The sequence below is a fragment of the Botryllus schlosseri genome, chromosome 14 (genome assembly GCF_051294905.1).
Source record: "Botryllus schlosseri isolate E-star chromosome 14, Bs_hap1, whole genome shotgun sequence".
Lineage (NCBI taxonomy): Eukaryota > Metazoa > Chordata > Ascidiacea > Stolidobranchia > Styelidae > Botryllus > Botryllus schlosseri.
Window position 1 is genome coordinate 7793266 of NC_137249.1, and position 21291 is coordinate 7814556.

The window sequence follows — 21291 nt, forward strand, 5'->3', positions numbered from 1 at the left end:
CAAAGGCAATCTCGCGAAGTATAAAATTTTGCTACGAGACCTACATTCAGTTATATCAGATTTGTGCACTGTTCTGTAAGTGGAACATATTGATGCAAGGCACTTATGTACTGTACAGGGTACACACATGTCATAGAGAGATAATTATGAATATCAGGTATGAGAATCACCTCTGACCCTGAAATGAAATATTTTAGCGGATTGTTGATCACATGTTCGGTGTACCAATCTCAAGAACCTCCGAGCCTATTTTGAATTGACGCAGGCAAACCCTTCCTCCGCCTGCTTGCGTATATATTATATAAGTACACGTTCACCATTGAACTCATCGTGAAATTTGCATGATATAAGTTGTTGTTTTATAATTCATGGCGTCTCGACATTGATGGTCACTGGTCAGTATTTTACACCTGGCCGATATTCTTTAGTTTGTTTCCTGATCTGTCGACTTGGAGCACGGCCCACCGTACTCTATAATCCACGATGCTAAATTGCTAATCAACACTCCTTGTCTGCACAATGTGCGGGTCACATGCTAGAATCACGGAATCTTTATTTCGCAATTGAAATTACGCCGTTCTACATGAAGCGCGAAACACTGAAACACGTCTAGACTCATAAATAGCAATGAGAAACGGAAAATATTTCATGAAACTATATGTAAACATCACAGTATAGGCCTGAAGTCACAAAAGACAATATAATCTCAAAATGCAAGAAGCGGTCGACAACATTTTATGAGAAATATCTTCCGCCGACTGTTCGCACAGTGAATTTAAAGAAGTCGAGTTAGTATTACAAAAATATTGATGCTCTCGCTGATTTTGTTCGGTAATGGTAACATTGCGGCATGCAAGGGAGATCGACAAAGCGAGGGGGTCTTTCGATGCGATCTCTTAAGTTCAATCACGCTGCGTCATAATAAAGTCGCAAACATTTAATATAAAGTGATAGCACAGCAGACTGGCCGAACAGGTGATGAAATATTCCGGGAAATGAATCACAAGCGATTTGGTTTCGAATTTGTAATCGGATTCGCAGCAATTAGTTCGTCATGCTTCCGCTTTCCACGGCGATAGCGTAAATTGAATATTCAAATATGTTACTAAAAGCGATAAAAGGAAATCATTATCCAGCCTACGCACGATGACATCGTATATTTCAGATAAGATCTGATCCGATCTCAAAGTAGATCCGGGTGGCAATAATGCAATTCGTCCGCGTTGCTGTTTATACCAAAAAAAAATAAGCCGAGAAGCAACTGATTTTGGCACTGAATGAGATAACTGCGAAGAATGTCGTCGCTGTACATGAAAGGCGTCTTTGAAAAAGATATACGAGCTAACGGAAACCGGAGAATGCGATGGATCCTGTTTTGTCATAAACGTATGTCTGGAATCCTCATAAAGTCGCGCGGAAGATGATATCTCTCCGCGCCTACAACTTATTTGCACTAGAAGCGCGGGAATATCACTTCGCAACACATAGATAATGACGCCGGAAGATTATCCGGAGCACTAGCTTAAAATGTATCTACTTCAGCAGTGCGTGGATGTGATCCCGACTCTTGTGACGCATTTATATAATCTCCATGAATCCACGGATCAGTCTGCGAGCATATGAGTTCTTCCGATATCCCGTCAGCTCAAGACCGTAGCACGGTTCTCGCGTAACTCGATTTGCTGCAACATAAAGTACGCATATGATATGAAGCGTGTGTTCCATAGGGTGTGCAAATTTAGAATATTATCATACTGAATCAAGATTCAGATTCGGTTGATTAAATTCGCTCATTGTGAATAAAATAACATCATTTCGCGCATTAGTCTTGGGTGTTACGATAGTCTGGCGATTAGCCTAGCTACATGGCAAATGCAAGGACGCTTTTGAAAATTGTATCTATAGGGCTAGGCTATTACAGGAAGGGACTCTTGGAGGTACAGAACTTCAGTATTAAATCTATTAAATATATAAATTGATATGAATAGTGAATTGTACACTAAATTACAGGAAGAAACAAAATAAGTACAACAAAGATATACTCTGGTACGCTTTTATAATAGGATAATATCAACTGCGTACCTTGATTCTTAGCGTATTAGTAGCCCCGCGAATTCTTTCCGACTTCGTGGACCTGCAAATGAAGAGGGTTCAGGAAAGATATCCTGGGATTCCGCGACAAGCAAACTCACCTCAGCGACGGAATCGGGCTGTCAAGATTACTTCGACTGCCCGGCGGTATCACAGTGGCCTTTTCCAAAACACCTCCTAAGAATTCGGACCGATGAGCCACTGGTGCAGGCCCAGAGACCACAGACAAGTTGAGGTCGCTGTTGGCCACCTGAATCGACGTATACAAGAGAACATAAATAATTATGTCAAATGGGATTGACCAACATGGTTGGCTCGAAATATATATTTGATGCTGACACTAGACAGAATATGAGGTTAATTTCAATGCGATTTGATCACGAGCAAGGATATGAGAGTCGGGATAATAAACCAACAGTACTGCGACACGTGACAAGATACATTTGTATACGCATTGTAACTTATCGGAGCGTCGGGATAGGTAGACATCAGAAATTTGTGGCGGTGGGCTCGTACATCGAAAACAAGTGCTGGAACAGATCATTTTTTATAAATAGTCAAGCCACATACTCATTATGCTATTGGGTTTCTTATTGGATGGAGATATCGCGCGCAACATGAAGTGTGGGCCGAAAGCGGTCAAAATTTGAAAACACCCAACTTATCCAATAACGTATCGTGTTTATTGTTCACAACAGGCTAACAATCTGTAATTGACGCACTTCAATATCTCATATGTCTACCTGAATGAGAGAATGTTTAACGTGGTGCTTATTTACCTTTATCACTCCGTTGGCAGTAGGATTATCACCGGTGGCGAAGGTCGCCTGTCGTTCCAAGCCCGAATTGGGATGCGTCGTATTGCCTCTTGTTGCTAGAAACGGAGTATCGATATCCAATAGTATAATTGGCGTTTCAATGGTATAGAATTACAATTCTATTTGTAGGTGCACCGCGCATGACTTTTTATCCAAAAAGTGACGTTTATACCTATCGGCAGTATCCAGGGGTGGTTAAAGTACTGGTTGATGATACTCGAGTACAAACAGTGGCATTACCGTATATCTCTACTCAATTATGCAACTAGAAGTGACATTTTTCAGAACATGTCAAACCTACTTCAAGCATTAAAGCAGAAAAAACAAGTTCTCAATCGTAAATACAGAAGTTTGAACAAGTATAGACCGGTACGAGAAGTTGCAAGATGCATCTTACTGACTAACGCGGAATGGCTATAACGTCGTCACATTTTTTTTTCTGCATTATTTTCGAAGTTTTATGTCACTACGATGTTGTTATGACAATTTCAGAGATAAAAGTGATGCATGACCTGACATGACAAAATTCCAGGTATAAAAGTAATTATTTCGGCTTTAATCACACTGGGAGCAGAAGTGGCAGCAGTCTAAATACATTTCCAGTAAGTTCGTAGCGGAAGTGGGCCAAACCTATTAGCTATATTACTCCGGAATGGTAAACGTTCTTCGTTACTGACCGGCTGTCACACAATCCTATATTCATTTACCTTACTCACAGTATGATAAACGCCAATCCTGCTATATGTACTGTAATTAGAAATACATAATATATGATACCTGAATTTTCCCGATTTCGAGCACCAGCACTGAATATCCTTCGCTTGTCTTGCACAGTGACTCCGGAATTGTCCAAGCGCCATTCGACCGTACCGTCGTGTTTTTGTCGGTATGCGAATTTAGTGGCCGGTAGGTTAGAGTGATTGTGACCGTTCACGGGGTTGCCGACATTTCTCGACATAATATTATGGTTTGCCAGATTGATCTGTCCATCTGGTATCACGTATCCTTTACTGATACCAGCTTTTGATTTGCCGAAGTAGCCATTTGAGTTTTGCCCGTACCCGCCAACAGTCAAATACCGTGTATTTCTGTTATTGCTGTTCGTAGCTAGGCTGGTTATGGAGTATAAATGCCCATGGTTGTTAGCTGACGAGCTGGCGGGTACGTTATTCAGCTGTCCTAAAACTCTTTGACGGGTTGGGTTGAGATGTGAGTTGGCTTGATATTGGGTCATGGTGATCATTCCGTATGATGAATTGCCGTTATGGCGAACGCCAGCGCTTGTCATGGCCGGAGGATGCGGTTGCACCCGCAACGCGGTGTTCATGAGGAGTCCGGGTATAGCTATGCCGTTGAGACGCGGCACTCCATCAAAATCCTGAAACGGAGCAAATGGATTTTGTTGAGTTATCACATTACCTTAATAAATCTCGGAGAGATGATCGCAGCAAACGGCACATTACTAAAGAAACCTTTATTTTCACAAGTGGAAATTCAAGTATTTTATTGCTATTGCACGCCGAGGATGATCTGAATTCACCCACCCTTTCTACATGTTCGCTATACTGTCGGAATCTTGCGATGTTCCGACACAACAGAATCCATAAACGAATCTATAGATAAGTCATCACAGTGTACGAAATGAAGGTATTGAATCACCGAGTACACACCTATTACATAGTTGCAAGCCAATTATAGATCAGGCTGACAAAATTACCTTTTAATTGATTAATTGAATTCAAGAAAGAAGTGGATTATTCCGTTTAATAGCTAGATGTTACTGAAGAGTCGCTTGTGCCACTCGACTTATTCCCGTCTTGATGAATAATATGAGCAACTACCATGACTGATCTTTATACTTGATGACTGATGATAACTGATAAGGTAACGCGGAAATGATATATTGCTGCCCTTCGACGAGCCTGACTACTAGAGTATTCATTTTGATATGGATTTTCAACCAATTATCGCTTCGCTACATATCCAATTCTTCCGTTGCATGTGTCACGATAATCACCTAGATACACACTTGCTCTTCGCTGAACTTGCAGAGGTCTCGGAACCTGCTAATAATTTATCAGCCAGCCCTGACTATAAACTGGGTTCTCAATCGTTTATGATATAGGCTACGCGTAATATTATTTCATATTTTACGCATTGAAATAAGGAACATCGCCAATGGAACATAAATGAAACAATAGAGATACCGGCGTAATTTTTAAAAGATCAGTTGCCCAGTAAGAGAGGAAAATCCAAATCGCGCATATGTATTTCGACGGTACGAAATATCTACGGGCCGACGTCAAATTAGGGTACACGGGTGCAAAAGATGGAGGTAAAAGCAAAAGCTTCAAAAAGTGACGTAACACTCCGCAAAATGAGGATTCCCCAATCTCCCGCTGGGATTCCGTCAATGCTTCACTGCGTTGTAAAGTTCGCGAAGTGACATTTCCGACCTTTCGCACGGGACCAGTTCGCGCATGCGCATCGGTAGCCGTTACCCGCGATTGTGAATAGAGAAGTCAGCATTCGATCGTCCGCGCGTTTGAGTTCTGTTTTCCGGTTGAGGGTGCCTGTTTTGAGCAGGATCGGCACTTTCGTGTCTTCTAACTGCTCTGTTATATGTCCTAACCGGTCGCTTCCCGTTTACTTTCGGCGGACGCGGCATCGCTCGCCTGATACGCGACATGGCTACAGGCAGTTGTTGCGTGCCAACTGTCACTAAGCTTGGAGTTGTGAAACCGGCTACGCTGCCGTGTCTAAGGCGATGCCGACCAACGGTCACTGTGTCTCTAGTCTTCGGTTTATCCTGCGTTCTCGACGAGGAACTCGGATACAAAGCGCAATCCGGATCCGTCTTGTTCTGAGGACCTTCTGACTTGCACGAGTCTGCCTCAGAAGGCTCGTTACGCGATGGCGGGTGAGTCGCTAGGCTGTTTTGCACCAGCCTGTGGTTGTTTCTTATCAAGACCGTCGCGTCTATGATATCCTGGCTGGTGCAGCTGCCTGGAGGTGGTTTTCGCACCGTGGCTGGCTCAGAAGACGCGCCTGACTTCTTGCCGGACATGATCTGCGCTTGAATTTCGAGATTCGTGGCAGAGTGTGGTCTCGGGCAGAGATTTATGGAGCTAGTCGACGGGAGCGACGCGAACGACGGGTTGTTAGAAGCGTCGAGCCGCTGATGACACGGTATCGGCAGTACCTTACGGGTAACCCCTGGTCTTTTCAGCGGTTTTGCCGATTCGGATTTGTGATAAGGAGCGGTGAGAGGGTTTCTACTCTCTCGCACAGGCCAGATGGAGTTGTATTTTGATATCGATTTGCTTGGTTTACTGGTAGGCCTGTGCCATCGGTTGATGTTAACTTTGACAGAACTGGAAGCGGTTTGGGGATGGATATAATTGAGTGATGAAGAATTCGAGACAGCGTCACCGTCTGTGCTTCTCGGAGGCCCGTTGTTCCATTGAAAGCTGACTTGCGAGCGAGGTAGTTTGTGCGCGGACGGCGGTTTGGTTGGCGGCAAAGGCGCGTAACTCTGCCCTAAGAGCCTACCGAATCCGTTCTGCGACCTGGAAGCGCTCTGCCTGCTGCCTCCGTTGATATTCCTAGCGGCGCTAGGTATCATCATACAAAATAACCCGTCGGACGCGCCGCTGCCTCTCAATAAGTAAGGGTTTTTACGGGTACGCTGATCGTTGCTCGCTTTCGAGCCTAGCCTCCACACTCTAAGCCCTGAATTGCAGTTCTGCGTTGTGCTGTGAGCTGATATCTCTAGCCTCAAATCGCCTGACGACACCCCCGGTCCTGATATGTACTGCTGCTTGGGCCTCTCTAAATTTCTCTGACCCTGGTAAAAGTCGAATATCGGCGAGCCCACGGGCCTCGACAGATAGCTTGTGAAGTTTCCGCGGTGTGACAGCCCGCCGTAGTTCAGCGAGTCACCGTGCAACGCGGCCTGGTACCAGCTGGCCTGAAAATTAGTAACGGGGTAATGTTTAATGCATACTGCGGTTGGAAATTCATCTCAAAATACAAACGAGGCCACGGGTATACTGAATATTCTTTCCTGTGCTAGCTCTAAATGAAGTTGCTCTGTCACCGGATCTGACTTGCTATACTGACATATTTCCTTATATGAACACAGTACTTTCTACGTAACATTTTCAACTCTGGCTCAAACTACCAAGGTCAATCCACATCGTAATGCGGGTACCAGAAAATTGCCTTTCACAAGGTGCAAAATGTAAGAGAACACAACCCCATAACATGCATAGTAGGGTTATGGGGCCTAGTGTAGTTTCTTACCCTGACCGAATATATCTATTATTATGCCACCTATCAAACTTGGCTCTCGTATTAGTAATGACACCATGTGACGAAACACATAATATGACGTCATATTCTTCATTATACCGCGATTTATCACGATGCTAAGTGAAGTCGGCTAGCAATAGTCAACTAGCTGATGTATACCGGGCTCAAGTACATGGATATCTATATATATAGTCCAGATACCCCTGATCCAGTTATATTCACTACATTTCCTTACCCCGTGAGGCACCATGGTCTTGACCAGCCCGGTTGTTCCCGGCGTGCTGTGCAACAGGCGGTGGACCTGTTCCACGATGCCCAGACTCCTCACGAGGCTGTCCCGCTGCAGTAGCGCGCTGATTCGCTCCAGCTCCTCGTCTTCCGAGATGTCGAGCGGCTTGCTCGTGTCGAGCGGAGGCAGATCGTCGTCCGGAGATAACATCCGGAGCTGGAAATTGAAGAAACGGGATATTATGAGATGTCGTGATACTGTGAGGCAATTAGCTTCACAGGATGTAAAATTGTAAAGTGACGCATGCAAAATTAAAGCTAATATAGTTGTGAAGCAAACCGCTGTGCGTTCTCAGTGTTGATTAGAATGCAACAAAGGTGAGTTTTAGGGCAACACTGTGAAGGTCGGACTTGGACAACTGCAATAATTCTAATTGTCTCATTAGATTAAATTAGAGCGAAGTGCCGCTTATCTAATTTGTGAAGTAATCCATGCTATAATTTCTATCTAATATCTGGTTTTCCTGAAAATGCTACAGGTGAACAGTATAGTGCGAAACGAGCCAGGCTCTGAATTTAACTTGATTTTAGTGATGTTTCTCCCAACTTGTCAATAAATTTTCAGGTTTTTGCGAATTCAGGAATTCTAATTCTAACCTGTATGGCTATAATTATAATTCCAAGATAATTTGAAAAAGAAAATTTTATATTTGACCAACTCTGGCGAAGGTAATGCGATTCGTAGCGTTCCTAAGGCGACCACGAGATTGTAGACATAAACATAAGTTCGTGCTGTAAATGTCGATAGCAGAGTGTTGAAATCAAGGTGCCAGAAAAGAGTGCGTAATTCGCAAGCGTGTCGTGTGAGTTTTAAGAAAGAATTATATGACAGATTCGGTGTCAAATGTATTGAGAGATCGGTTACGGTTTCGCGGTCGCCTGTGACGTCACAATCGTTTTCCGGCGACACATCCGGGTCTGGTGTTTTTGCCAAGTTGGAGTTGGACATCCTCTGTAGAAATCGGTAACCGGAATAACTTTCCGAGGCCTGTCACAAACGAATACTATCTGATAGCAAGCGATTAGCAGGGAACGCCTGTGTTTGTTACTTAAACACACAAATCGAGGTTAGTTCGTTCGCAACACGTCAGCCGTGAGCGGTTGGAAAATATCCCGAACCTCTTTTTGGCCAGTGGTCAGGCGCCGCGTAACCGGTCGGTGTCGAAACGGAACCATCCCCGGCATACCACGCCGTTTCTTATCACCCCCTGCTTCGCCTGCTTCTTTTTTAGTTTCGGGCCGGTAGGGCCGGCCTTTCAACATCGCTTCTCTTTTTTCTTGTTTGATTCGAATCTCTTCTCTCTGAGCCCTGGAGTATACAGACGAGGGCGATGTCAACAATACTACATTCCCGAATCAGAGGCGGCGCATATACTCCATGCCATAATTTCGAAATGTTCTCGCTTGAAGTACAACTGATTTTGCTGCGAAATTCGACAGCATATAGTTTGTAGGCTTGAAATGTGAGGCATCAGTGAAAAGCTAAGTGTAAATATAACACAGCGACTTTGGTGGAAATCATATTTGTAGCCTACCTGTTAGTGTTCTGCAAAACTGAACATCGTAAAACAAATGATTATACGGGCTGTTCAAAGGCCAAATAAATCTACAATGAGACTGGCTATCGAATAGAATTCTTTATATGTCCTTCAAGCCACCCAGGGTGTTGAGTCAAATCTAAGAACTTATACTGCACGATTAGATGTGCGTCATATTTCATTTACAAGCATCTTATAACCATTATCTGTTCACTGAATGGCTGTTCGAGTTCTCGTTTATGTCCATGACACGTACCGTAATTACCTTAATACAACCAAATGCTACAATTATTTAGATATCATTAACAGTGTTTTTCGTTAACACGTCCAATTCGAACATCAGTAAAGTCAAACTAAGTGAACTAGAGATTTAGGGATAGCACCATGTCTGCTGTGCAGACAGAACTGTACAGAACTTTATATGCCAGTACATAGATAAGTAGGCTACTGGTAGGAAAATTCACATACAGACGTAATCTCGTACATATTATTCCCGATACATAATACAAAACGTACATTGCCGTACATTCGTTCATATTCAACCAAAGTGTTTAAATCTTACAAAAAACAATCACGGGTGATTGTGGAATTTTACGTTTCAACGCCATTGTCTTACTTGGCTGCTTCTTCTCTGGCCTTTGAAGCCGCCGTCGTCTGGAACAACGAACAGCTGTTTTCGAAGTACTTGTCGTATTTTTCCGAGCCGTCGACAGGGTATATCCTCCTGAATCCGCCCATGTGTTCGTCTTCGTATTTTGTGATCATTTCGGAAAATTGAGCTTGACTCGTCTTTAGCTCTTCGAGTCTGGAAATACAAATACACGATCGATGTTGTGCGATGATTTTAACGGATGGGAGCTCTATCTGAGGTGACAGCGGAACAGGTACATCGGTATCGATTTTGGTATCAGTAAGACGCCGGTGAGTCGCGCCTAGGATGACGCCAATTATACGCAAACGGATTTGGATTGCGCGGAAATTAGCTGCTGAAAATCTCGTTCAAATTCACTACCAAATTCTCAGTCAGGACGTGAGGCCCAATTTTAATCATAATACAGGGATTCATATGTCCATAACATGCTGATTAGGTGAGTAGGTCGAATTGACGACGTTGATCGTCCCGAATATTACAGAAAAATATGATCAAACTCAAATTTCTGCCTTCTCAAGAGACAAATTTTCTGTAATCCATACTAGGCGGGCGTCTGTACGATTTGCCCATTTCAGTCTACACCAGTCGGTAACTTTACTCAAAGTTCACTCCGGCGCGGTACAATCCCAAATGAGACTTTAGGAATAGATCTTAAGCACGGATCGCATCTCAATGATTCGAAATTTAAAAGAAAATATGATATTCAGAAGAGCCAGAAATCCTAAGAATACTATCCTAAATTCCAACAATCAGAGGGAAGAGTTACACTGTTCCGCCAAATGCTAATCTTACAAGCTGATAAATGATCGTGAGCCATACTTGGATTCTCTGGATTTTGGTTTCGCAAGCAATCGCTCCTTCACTCTTTTCCGATCCTCCTCGAGGCACTTTCTCCGGTCGATCGATCTCAAATCAAGAAGGTTGAAGGTATCGTACAGCAGACCTTCTTTGACTTCTTTGTCCAGTTTTGCGTCGGTATGGAAGGACGGCGAGTGATTAACCTGGAAGAAAGCGGAGAATATCATTATCGCTCTATATCTGATATATGGTGCCATTGGCAAATTTGGATAATGGAGAAGTTTAAGGTTTATTCAAGTCACATGTGCTTAACCTTTGACTATAATAGTGACGTGTTATTCATACCTCCAAAATCCATGCCTTCAACTTCTTGTCCAGCATAACATCAAACCCGAGTATTTCGAAACAAGCACTCCCTTTGAGATGGTTTGGGAAGCATGTTCTGTAGTTGTGCTTCAGAATGGGATGAGCCGATATCAGAGTCTTTATAATTACATCCTGCAAAAACAAAGCATTCGAATTTGCTATGTCATCAACTAGCTAGAGCAGCCCTTCCGAGTTGCTTCATAAAAAAGTTGACAGCATTGAAATATTTTCAAAGCTTTTCTACTACACAAGCAGTATATTAGTATCTGCGAATGTCTGCTTGTTATAAGCATTCGGTTCTAGTTTCACCAAATGCAGTATGCCTACACAAAATTAATGATATTCGTATGTTGAGGAGGGAATATACATCATACACGTATGCATACAATGCTGCATAAAAGGGAGTGACTATGGTTGGTATTACTAGAAAGCGCATTCTTTCGTGGACTATGTGATGTATATTGAAGTGTCTCTTTCTTGACATACCGGTAATTATAATGAGATAGATTGACCCCACAACCCTCAACACATACATGAAAGCAGCTAGGGGCGGATCACTAGAGCAGCTTCAAAGCTGCAAAACACTATGTATGTAAGCATAAGATCTTTCTTGAAAGAATAACAGATCTGGTTTGTAAAGAGCTATTGTGTACTTTCAACGAGGACACGTTCAGAGTAATGTGTTCACTTGGATTTACGTCACGAACGCGAGATCAATGATATTCCCCCATATTGACTTTGGCGCCAAAAGTTAACTTGAAAGGTGTTGTTAAAATAACGTTGTGTTGGCGTTCACACACTATGGTAGAAAATCTACACGTTAATGTATCAACCCACATGCGCAAATAAAGTCCAATTGGATTATATCCGGATTGATGAGAAAGCAATTTCATAGATACACAGAGATCGCTTCAGATACACACATTTCAACTGGATATGACCTCGGGCTACTTTGAAGAAAAGATAAAGGCACTTTTCTTCTTGAATCTTGTAAAACGTACGACATCGGTATCACGTGTACCAAGGCAAACTTGACTCTAGTCAAGGGCGAGACCGAATCCAGAGGCACTTGACAGTGCGCTTGTGATTAGATAACCAATCCTATTCAAGCCAAGTATCTACCATAACGGCAGTAGGCCTGCGCCACAAAAAGATATTCCAATTACTCATACAATCAATTAAAGTTATTACGTCGTCGGAACTCACCACATATGATTACAATTTGACATGGGAGATGACTGACAATACAAACTTCATTAAGTTCCGCAGTGGGCGAAATCAACACGGAAGCGATTCAGATCCTGTGTTATACTATAACGGTTTAGCGTATTAGATTACCAAACAATAACATTTTATATGAATGGTTCCTATTATCGTCCTCCTTTACATATCACCGATATTATATGTTACAGACCGGAGACCGGGCAAAGTCCTTGAATTGACAGTGAAACGGGAATGCAGAACTGCAAGGATGCCAATGGTTCCTAATTGTGAAATGGGAGGACTCAAACACTCGAAATTATACGAGACCAAAACAGCTGCAAATGCGACTTTGTCCAAACAAAATTTCATGATTAGAACATTGACACGTCATTGTAATTCTAACAATACAATGAAGTCATGGTATATATTCATCACAGTGAATCAGTCCCCCTCTCCAATAAGTATGTATAGGTGACTGTACCGCTGCTAGCACCCGTAATGCACTCTTCTTTCATTGGAAACTAATTCTAATGACTAGAAAGGGATACAATGAGAGTTTTAAGAATGCTGCAGTTGAAAAAGGTTGACTGAAAGAGAATTGGGCTGTTCCAAAATAAGTTTCCAAATTTGACTGACTACTTGATAAAATTGATAAAAAAACGCTGCACACCAAATTTGGCTCAAAGTTTTGTATGTATTAAATTAAAATAAATATTTTTCAAATTTCACCGGCTACCCCATAAAATTGTTTGGTTGTCTAGAAAAGTGATGCATTACAAATTTGGCTAATTCTAACCCGTACAAGTGAAGTTCTTGGAATATAAAATTTTGGATTTGAAAATATTATATAATAAATACTGATAGAATTTCCCATCATATCCTTCTTCGACTGTATCATTGTAGAGAGTAGGTATATTTTGATTGTTGCATCCAAACAAGAAGAAAATTAAATCATGAAATTAATAACAAAAGGAACTTAAGGGGTCGGACAGGGGGTGATTGATATGACTATGGGTGGAGTCACTTAATCCAATTTTACCCAGGATTAAAATTTACTAGTGTGATGCTAAAAAGATGTTGTCGTGGAGAATACGTAAAATTTACATCAGATAATAAAACCATCGCAGAAATTTGATGGGCTATGACAGTCAGTACAAGGACGTGTCAGCAAGCCGCTGAAAATCCAAAATCTTACCCGCACTAACGCAACAAGCACATTAATGAAATCATATTTTCACAAAAAAACCGGGCTCCAGTATGAAACAAAAAATTCACCTCGATATTGGCCCACATTTTCACGGTGTCATATCCATGATCTTCTAACCACTGATTGATTGACGCTAGCTTGCGTTTGCTTCCCGTGTCGTCGTCTCGGATAAAGTCTTCGCTGTTTTTGTTGATGGCATAATTAGTGAGGTGCATGCATACTTCATCCTGCAGAAGAAAAAAAAGCTAGGATCAGTTGATGGTAAATAACCCAGTGGTGTTTGTGTCCATAAAAATAGGCTTTTACAGCCAACTGAGTATATAAATCGCATAAAACAACAAAGCACCGAACTGAACAAAACAGGGAATCATTGACCTTACTATTACCTGAACTTATGTGCTAATACTGTAGCCTACTTCTCTGTATACACCACAGTAGTCGAATGCTTAAATCACAGTTAAATATTTAAGCAGCTAGCATGTCATGTGCGATTCATTCCAAAGTTTGCCACCATATTGTTGCTAGTCTAGAAAAAATATGAGAGATTTTCAAGCTGTTCGTGACGGAAAACAAAATATACCTATTGTACAATTGCCTTTGTAATGGCCAATTCACAGCTGCATATTTGTGTTATGGCAGAAAATGTATATTTTAACAATGGTACTCTCACGTCATATATTTTAAATGCCCTGACATTCGTGCCATAGCTACTAGGATATGTAATAAGGGTTACAATCAGCATAACAGGGTGTTTCATTAACAGTAAATCTTAAAATGTAAATCTTACTTGGAAATATAAATCTACATACAGATAGCGTCTTAGTCACTACAAGATTGATGACCCTTCTGCGTCAATATCTTCATTGTATTTAATCATACATTTTAAGAGAATATCAACCAATATTGATGACAATATACCTACTATTATACTGATATTGCCCAAAAAAACTTTATGTGTCGATATCTAATATTGGCTCGTATCGTAAATCTATTGACAGCAGAATTGTAACATGTAAAGTCAATGTTGATCTTGCCACACATGAACCATGTCATCAACATCTAAATAGAAGCTTGATTTACGATTTAAAGGAGTATTTAAACATCTGCGAGTTATTAAATCTCCACTGTATATCGTTGCCTAGATATATATGGAAGTGAGATTAATTTACAGTTGGATTGTGTGTATTGGAAATATGATTGCTCAGATAATTGGGTGGAAATATTTCTATAAATCACAAATGTAGGCGTAATGAAATGTTTTGTAAAAATACTGCTCAATGTAATAATATATGTCCAATGTCCATGTCCAATTTCATAAGAATACAGCATTAGCGATTAAACGAAATAGAGATAATGTTCACACAAAGTTTAGTGCGCAAAATTAACAGACACAACCACACATTGGCCATTGTCATATTAAAAGTGAATCTAACTAACTAATTCATCCAAGCATTAGCCATGAAGATTTAAGAGTAAGCCTATCAAACCTAAATCATGGATAGCACGACAAAAGTACCCAAGATACCTTGCGGCCTATCTCACACTTCTCTTTTATGCACTCAACCGATGTACCGTACACTGCAGAAACTAAAGAAGCCTGCATTTTGAACTGATTCTACCAAATGAAAGAACAAAAATGAGTTCAGCGCTACGATATATAACTACATCTATATCAATATATAATATAGAAGAAAGGTATTCTTGAAGGACTCAGCACTAATGAAGCCAAAACGAAACAACTTTTGTCAAATAAAAGATAAGTCCTCCAAACATCAGAGCTATCAAATACACACTACTTGAAAAACAAGTGCCACAAAACATATTATACAAAAGCACATATTGAGAAGATGAAGTGAGTATTGAGCGCAGTGGCGATTTGTGAAATATTCAAACTCAATTTCATACCATATTATGATTATTTGGCTCCTGGTATTTCTTCGTGGCGAACCGGGCGAGTCCTTCTTTGTATACGAATATCCGGAACGGATCGCACGACGTTACAAGGACGTATATTCGCAAATCAAACTTGTAATTATCAATCGTGAAACACTGAATGGAAATGTATCACACATCAAATATATGAAACAGGTCACAATCCATTTACACATGGAGTCAAACGACGGTTCAATATCTCGTCTAGAGATTCCTTCGGAAGATGCGTTGATACAAATAGATTGGCATCGAAAGGACGATAAACGCTGTCACCATATCAAATTCAATGCAAAAACATCACTGAAAAATGGATTTGTGTAGATCAAGGACGTCGTAGATTTTTTCAATCAGTGCCAAACATAAGAACTATGCAAGGCCCAGGCCTCACATTGCAGGTGACATATTGATCCATTACTACTGTATGTATCTTTATCTGGAATTATTATTGTTCAGTTCAGTTTATCATTGAAATTTCATCATTTCAAAACACCACAAGACTGTGACACTATGAAAAAGTGTGTTTTTTCCACGTCAAAATTTCTATTGCTAGTAAATGTGATTTCAACCCAAAGTTGAAAGGGATTGTGACCTTGGAATCTTACTTCAGCATGTACCACATAGGCCTACTACCGAATTGCTCAAAGCGCTTGAATCGATCAACATTAAATTTGACATTGGGATATCGCGAGTCCAATAAATAATACAGCATAAAATAATGATTGAACACACCGCCAAAAGTCTGATAACATGCATTTTTGTCTCGTTATTTACATTATGCACAGTCGCAGTCCACAATTATTAGTAAATGAACCTTTGTAAGATACTGCTGACAAATCATATGCTCTCCAGGTTTGATATCCTTGGGATTTCGCGTAATAAAAATTCCTTTGCCTTGACATCCGCTTTCCGGTTTGCATATGTAGGTTTTGTTCTTCTTGCTTCGGCAATACGCTTGAAAATCGCTGTAGCTGTTTGAAGAATCGTGAGAGTTTCAGCAGATTACACAAATTTTTCGAAATGTTACGCTGCAATATCAAGTCTACGCATGCCAACATTTTATGAATCATGGAACTTTACTTTGTTGATGTTTTTAGTGGAGCGTAAAAAAGTTTGATAGTGGAACTGCCAATAAACTGTACGGTACTAGTATAAGTTCATCTACCAGAGAGCTGAATGCCATTTAAAGGGAGTGTTAGAATATATTGCAGTGTTTCTTTTAATAGAAACCAGGTTCCAAAACAGGACCATCAAAGCTATCATTAAACAAGTTTAAACATCGTAAGACTGCATTTCCTGGGATGAGGTAAATTGTTATAGCAATAACAGTTTTTATAGGCTTTCAACTTTGAATTGTGGTCACATAGGTCTACCTGTGGAGATGATAGATAGATGGCTTTGAGCAGTGTTCAATTGCACTTGTGTGTAACGGAAACACATCAGTAAAATGTTGTATGATATTAACAGGGCTATGTGGAACATCCCTGATTACAGATTTATTATTATCTACGAGCAATTAAGCAAATACGTACTCAGCTGGTAACGACCATGACTTTGGAAACAAACAATAGTCTTTCGGGAAGAGTTTGTAAAGTCGATTTAGATTCCTCGCCAAGAGATCTTTTCTGCATATTTCGTTCATTCCCGGAAAATGATTGATTTTCTGCAAACAAAACAAATATTCAATGGTATCACTCTGTTTTCATTATATTTATATGCAAATTCCTATGAATAGTCATTTGTTAGGGTGTAAAATTGTCAGGTTGACTGGAAGGGGCATGGAAGGAAAAAAAGACATCTTTGTTATCCAGCAACTACAATGGGCAGTGAAAGTGTGATATCATATTCTATAAAATATCAGTAGTGTACCCTACTATGTCGTTTATGCAGAGTTATTCTAACCCACAAGCACACCAGTAGCATAAGTAAACCATTATTCACTGAAAATCACCCCTAATTAAGCAAAGGGTAAGACATAATGAATTATGCATTACACGCATAGAGTATTGTAACGAAGAAACAGCTCATTTTACTTGAAACCGTTTCATCTCCATGACTCTTTCGAGAGATACGGAATAATCGGTCCAGTAAACGGTCCAATCATCGCTATCCTCGGCTACTTCACGCATTCCAAACCGCCGGCTAACTCTTCTCACTGAAATAATATGTAAAACTCATAAACCAGTGCCAAAACGTACATTATCGTTGTTGATGAAATGCTGCAGTGATAAGAAATGGCATCACTCTTTAATTCGGGTAAACCAAAACATGTGCAAGTCAACTGGACTCAAGGAACCCCGAGGAAATATCATAAAAACATATTTTTGCGAAATTCGAATGTGAACTGCCTTAACGGTCATTTCTTTGTATCAAGTTAACGTAAAGTACTTCTGTGGACAATATGATGAGACATCTCATATTCTCCTCAGCAGGACTTTTAAGAAATGATAATACCTTGAAGATTTCTGCAGTGACGTCAATCGGAATGTCAATTGTTATGAACTTATGACTCAAGTACCTTGCTTCAACTTTCTATCAATTCTCTCTTAATTAATGACTCACTTAATAAGTCTTCTTCTGTCATTATGTCACAGCACCCCTGCTGCTAATCGTGAGGGATTTACCCCAATTAGGTTGCTGTATTCCAAATTAAATGTGTATGCACTGGGAAACCAAGGAAAACACGTGAACTTTACTAATGATCCCTGAATATTAAATGGCTAAAGCATATACCCTGACCTACATCATATGCTAATTAAATTGAATAGCAAAAACATTTTCTTGCTGGAAGCATAACCATTAACAAACCATGTGATGGTGGTGGTTGGTGGTCCGTCACACGATTAAACACTGCAAGGTGTCATAATAATACAAGAACAATGATAAGCTGTAACCACACAATAATTGACAATACATTCCTAGCACCGAACGGGGGTAATGGTACTGATGAATTTCTACACGGCATATGGGTTGTCATGATAAGCTTTTGTTGCAGTTGGCACGGATAGAGTGGTATGAATCATTGCAGATTATATCACAAAAAAGTACGATCAACTCACCGCTTTCATATTTGCAATTTGTCGTACAAATTCCAATCCACCTGTGATGGTAATCACAACAGTTGCATACAAATTATGAGACAAAGATACAGTATCTCGTAGTGGGATTCACGGCCTCTTTTCACATGTATTAGCATGAAATTAGTTGACATTTTTCATCTGGCGTTAAGGAATCTATCTGTAGTGTAGGCGACATAAGATTGTCGAGCATTTGAAGCCATTGATATACTAACTGGTGGCTTATTACTATAACACATCAACACCAATAAAGAGCAAGGAAACACTATTTAATACAATAAATGTTGTGAATCTGCTGTAAAGTGATAATACCAATGTGAAACCGCTGCACAGCTGAATTAAATTATTTAATCGTGCATTTACAGCTACTTGAAAGGACAGCAAATTGTAAACTAAATATAATTACAAAACGGACACTCTTCGTGTAGCACTTATAAAGCTCTCGCGTACCAGGGCTGTAATGACTCAGGCATGACTCGACTCGATTCCGACCCGAGTCACGATTTGTTGGTGACTCGAATTGACTCTTTAAAATATGGAAAATGACTGGACTCCACGTGTACTCGAGTCATTTCGCATGACTCGAGACTCGAACGACCAACACAGACATTTTGTTGTAACTTAGAAGAACAGCAAAGATATCCCATCATTGGTATTTCCTGTTTGTAAAATAAGGCCAGAAACTGTGCAACGTGTGGAAAATTAGTATAATTATGAATGCGGGGTACCCTAATCAGTAGCCTATCATCCAGAGTTGTAAAAAACTGAGTTGAAGAAGATTGAACTCGAAAATGAACACAATGACTCGGACTCGGACTAAAGTCACAACACTGTGACTCGTACTCAACCTTTCATCCATGACTTGGACTCGGACTTGACTCGGTGGTGAATTGAAAACGACTCGACTTTGTCAATTGGTTACAACCCTGTTGCGTACGCATACTACAGTTTAACAACCATTGATGTAAATGTTACATGGAACGACGGCGTTGATTTTTAAAATTTTACCGCTCCTTCAATTTTGTTTTCCTAAACACTTCCAAGTTGCTCGTTTGAATAAAAAACATACCTTTTCTTTTTCTTTTTCTTCTTTTTTGACGGACTCGAGCAAGTTACCGACACGGCGTCGTCCGCCATCTGTCCATCGGCGCCCAAGGTCTCCTCGTCATTCTCGCCCAACGTTAATGAACTCATCGCGGGACACAGATTAGACGTGGTGGACACACCTCCGTCCGCGTCTCCTGGCTGCAAAGTCTTGTCGCTGCCGGCGTCTGCCTCACCGGGGTTAGCAACGTAGTCGTTTAATTTTAATTTTGACGGAAAAGATGTAGCGCTCGACATTGACGTCGAGTTTGACACCGGGTTATTGCGACTCGTGTCGAAGTTTGCTTCTTTAGCCGTTTTGAACGCGGAGCTTTGCGTTTTTATGTCGGAATTGAAAAGGTCTCCCATGACACTGCTCGAGGAGTTGACTGCGGATATGAGGCAAATGTCTTCTTCTTCTATTGTGTTTCCGTCGTCGGAATCCTCCTCGTTTAAGTCTTCCTCGACGTCCGATTTCTCGCCATCGCTATCAGTATCGTCCTCGTTTTCATCTGAGTGTAAAAGAGAAAATTTAAAGCTCAAGGTGTACTCACTACGAAAAAGTAACAAACTATGCAGCTGCATCGCTGGAGTCCATTCAATTTTTCTGACATGGTAAAGTATTAAAATCCACTGGATTCTCGCCTTTCTGTTGCACTTGAGAGCGTTTTATAACACGTCAATATGGTGTCGACTCAACAAACACGGGCCAGATTAAATTTGGACAGAAAAAATTGAAAATACACGATAGGCTACCCCCCTGGCCCGGTTCTCACTAGGCACGACTTCGTACCATACCTATTTAATTTCTCTCAGGACTTCATTCATTGCAAATATAAATTAATGTGCTGCTTATCAAGAGTTGCGGTAGCATAAATGATTTGCTGTTCTGGATATGTTTACAGCAAGTTACTTGACTTAATGCATCCCTTGTAAAGTACCTGGAAAGTACTGTGAAGCGTAAAAAACGAGTGCAATGAACTGCAAGCTTTAAATAACCAGTTACGAACCTCGTTTTGACATTTACCCAACTCTCACTCACAAACTGCAAGTTCACAATCCTAACGAGTAGGCTACTGGACAGCTTTAATAAACATATCTCAGACTACAATGGGGATTTAAATTTCTTACCTTCATTCTCGCTATCTGAATTTCTCTCGTAGCAGTTGCTACCATCCCACTGATACACAGGCATTGTGATTGAATGTTCCGGTTCTTAGCCAAATATTTGTCAAGAATTCCCAAAGACACATAAATCTGTAACTCTAGGAGTACCGGTTGGTCATAGCAATAATTATTATTATCTATAAACAAAGAGTCGTAAATTCCACCACTTTGCAGGATGAGGTGGGAAACAGACCAGTCGTTGCACAGTTTCTTTGCCAAACCATTACTCTTTTGCTAACAGCGCCACTTCTTCTTTATATCTACATCTACAAGCAGTATCATTGAAAATTCATTGATGCGTGAAAATAGCGTCGTGTCGCCTGGAAACTGTAATTTGATACGTCGCTCTTCAGCACATCAAGTGAATCAGATAAAATTAAACGGTTCCCAACTAGGCGCCGCGAGAATTCCCCAGTGGCGCCGAAAAGACATTCAGAGTAATTGGAATTTCTGTTTCATATTGGGAATAACAAGGGATAGCCTAAGCGTGGGCCAATATACGCCCAACTTCGACGACTGGATGATGCCAGTCCCGTCTTCCGTATTGGTAAGTTGTCGTTGAGTTATCTATAGTAGCCAAATGAAACCTCAAAAATGTTTGACTTAGACCAGGGGTGTCAATCATACGTCCCGCCAGACGATTTCATCAGGCCCGTGAAGTAATTCTGAGTAGATTGAAAAGTTCTTGTATTATCCAGCACATTTGTAACAAATGTTGAGATTTTTTGCAGGAAATAGCCTACTTTCATTAAATATTCCC

General features: G+C 40.7%; 2 protein-coding genes across 5 annotated transcripts in view; both read right to left on the reverse strand.

Annotated features, from left to right (window-relative positions):
* Window positions 1–9330, reverse strand: part of LOC145455100 (insulin-like growth factor 1 receptor) — a 187123-nt gene extending 177793 nt beyond the window's left edge. For both annotated transcript variants that reach the window (XM_080333051.1, XM_080333050.1), the window contains exon 1: window positions 9315–9330. The gene's annotated coding sequence lies outside the window, so the exon portion shown is untranslated. The remainder of the gene's footprint in view (window positions 1–9314) is intronic.
* LOC145455102 (uncharacterized) lies at window positions 537–20779 on the reverse strand. 3 transcript variants are annotated; one of them, XM_080333055.1, is made up of 19 exons: window positions 20496–20775; window positions 19351–19876; window positions 18264–18304; window positions 17238–17359; window positions 16737–16867; window positions 16019–16175; window positions 15181–15324; window positions 13344–13502; window positions 10845–10997; window positions 10521–10702; window positions 9666–9854; window positions 8631–8820; window positions 8377–8499; window positions 7459–7668; window positions 3687–4287; window positions 2871–2965; window positions 2193–2341; window positions 2083–2134; window positions 537–1682 (listed from the first exon to the last, which is right to left on the reverse strand). In XM_080333055.1, exons 1-19 carry the CDS (start codon window positions 20557–20559, stop codon window positions 1641–1643), a joined length of 3330 nt encoding a protein of 1109 aa, XP_080189181.1. In that variant the 5' UTR covers window positions 20560–20775; the 3' UTR covers window positions 537–1640. The 3 variants fall into 3 exon arrangements, with proteins under 3 accessions (XP_080189181.1, XP_080189179.1, XP_080189180.1); XM_080333053.1 differs by lacking the exons at window positions 537–1682; window positions 2083–2134; window positions 2193–2341; window positions 2871–2965; window positions 3687–4287 and adding an exon at window positions 5037–6879 and having other exon boundaries at window positions 20496–20779; XM_080333054.1 differs by lacking the exons at window positions 537–1682; window positions 2083–2134; window positions 2193–2341; ... (1 more) ...; window positions 3687–4287; window positions 8377–8499 and adding an exon at window positions 5037–6879 and having other exon boundaries at window positions 20496–20778.
* Between the last annotated feature and the right edge of the window lie 512 nt (window positions 20780–21291).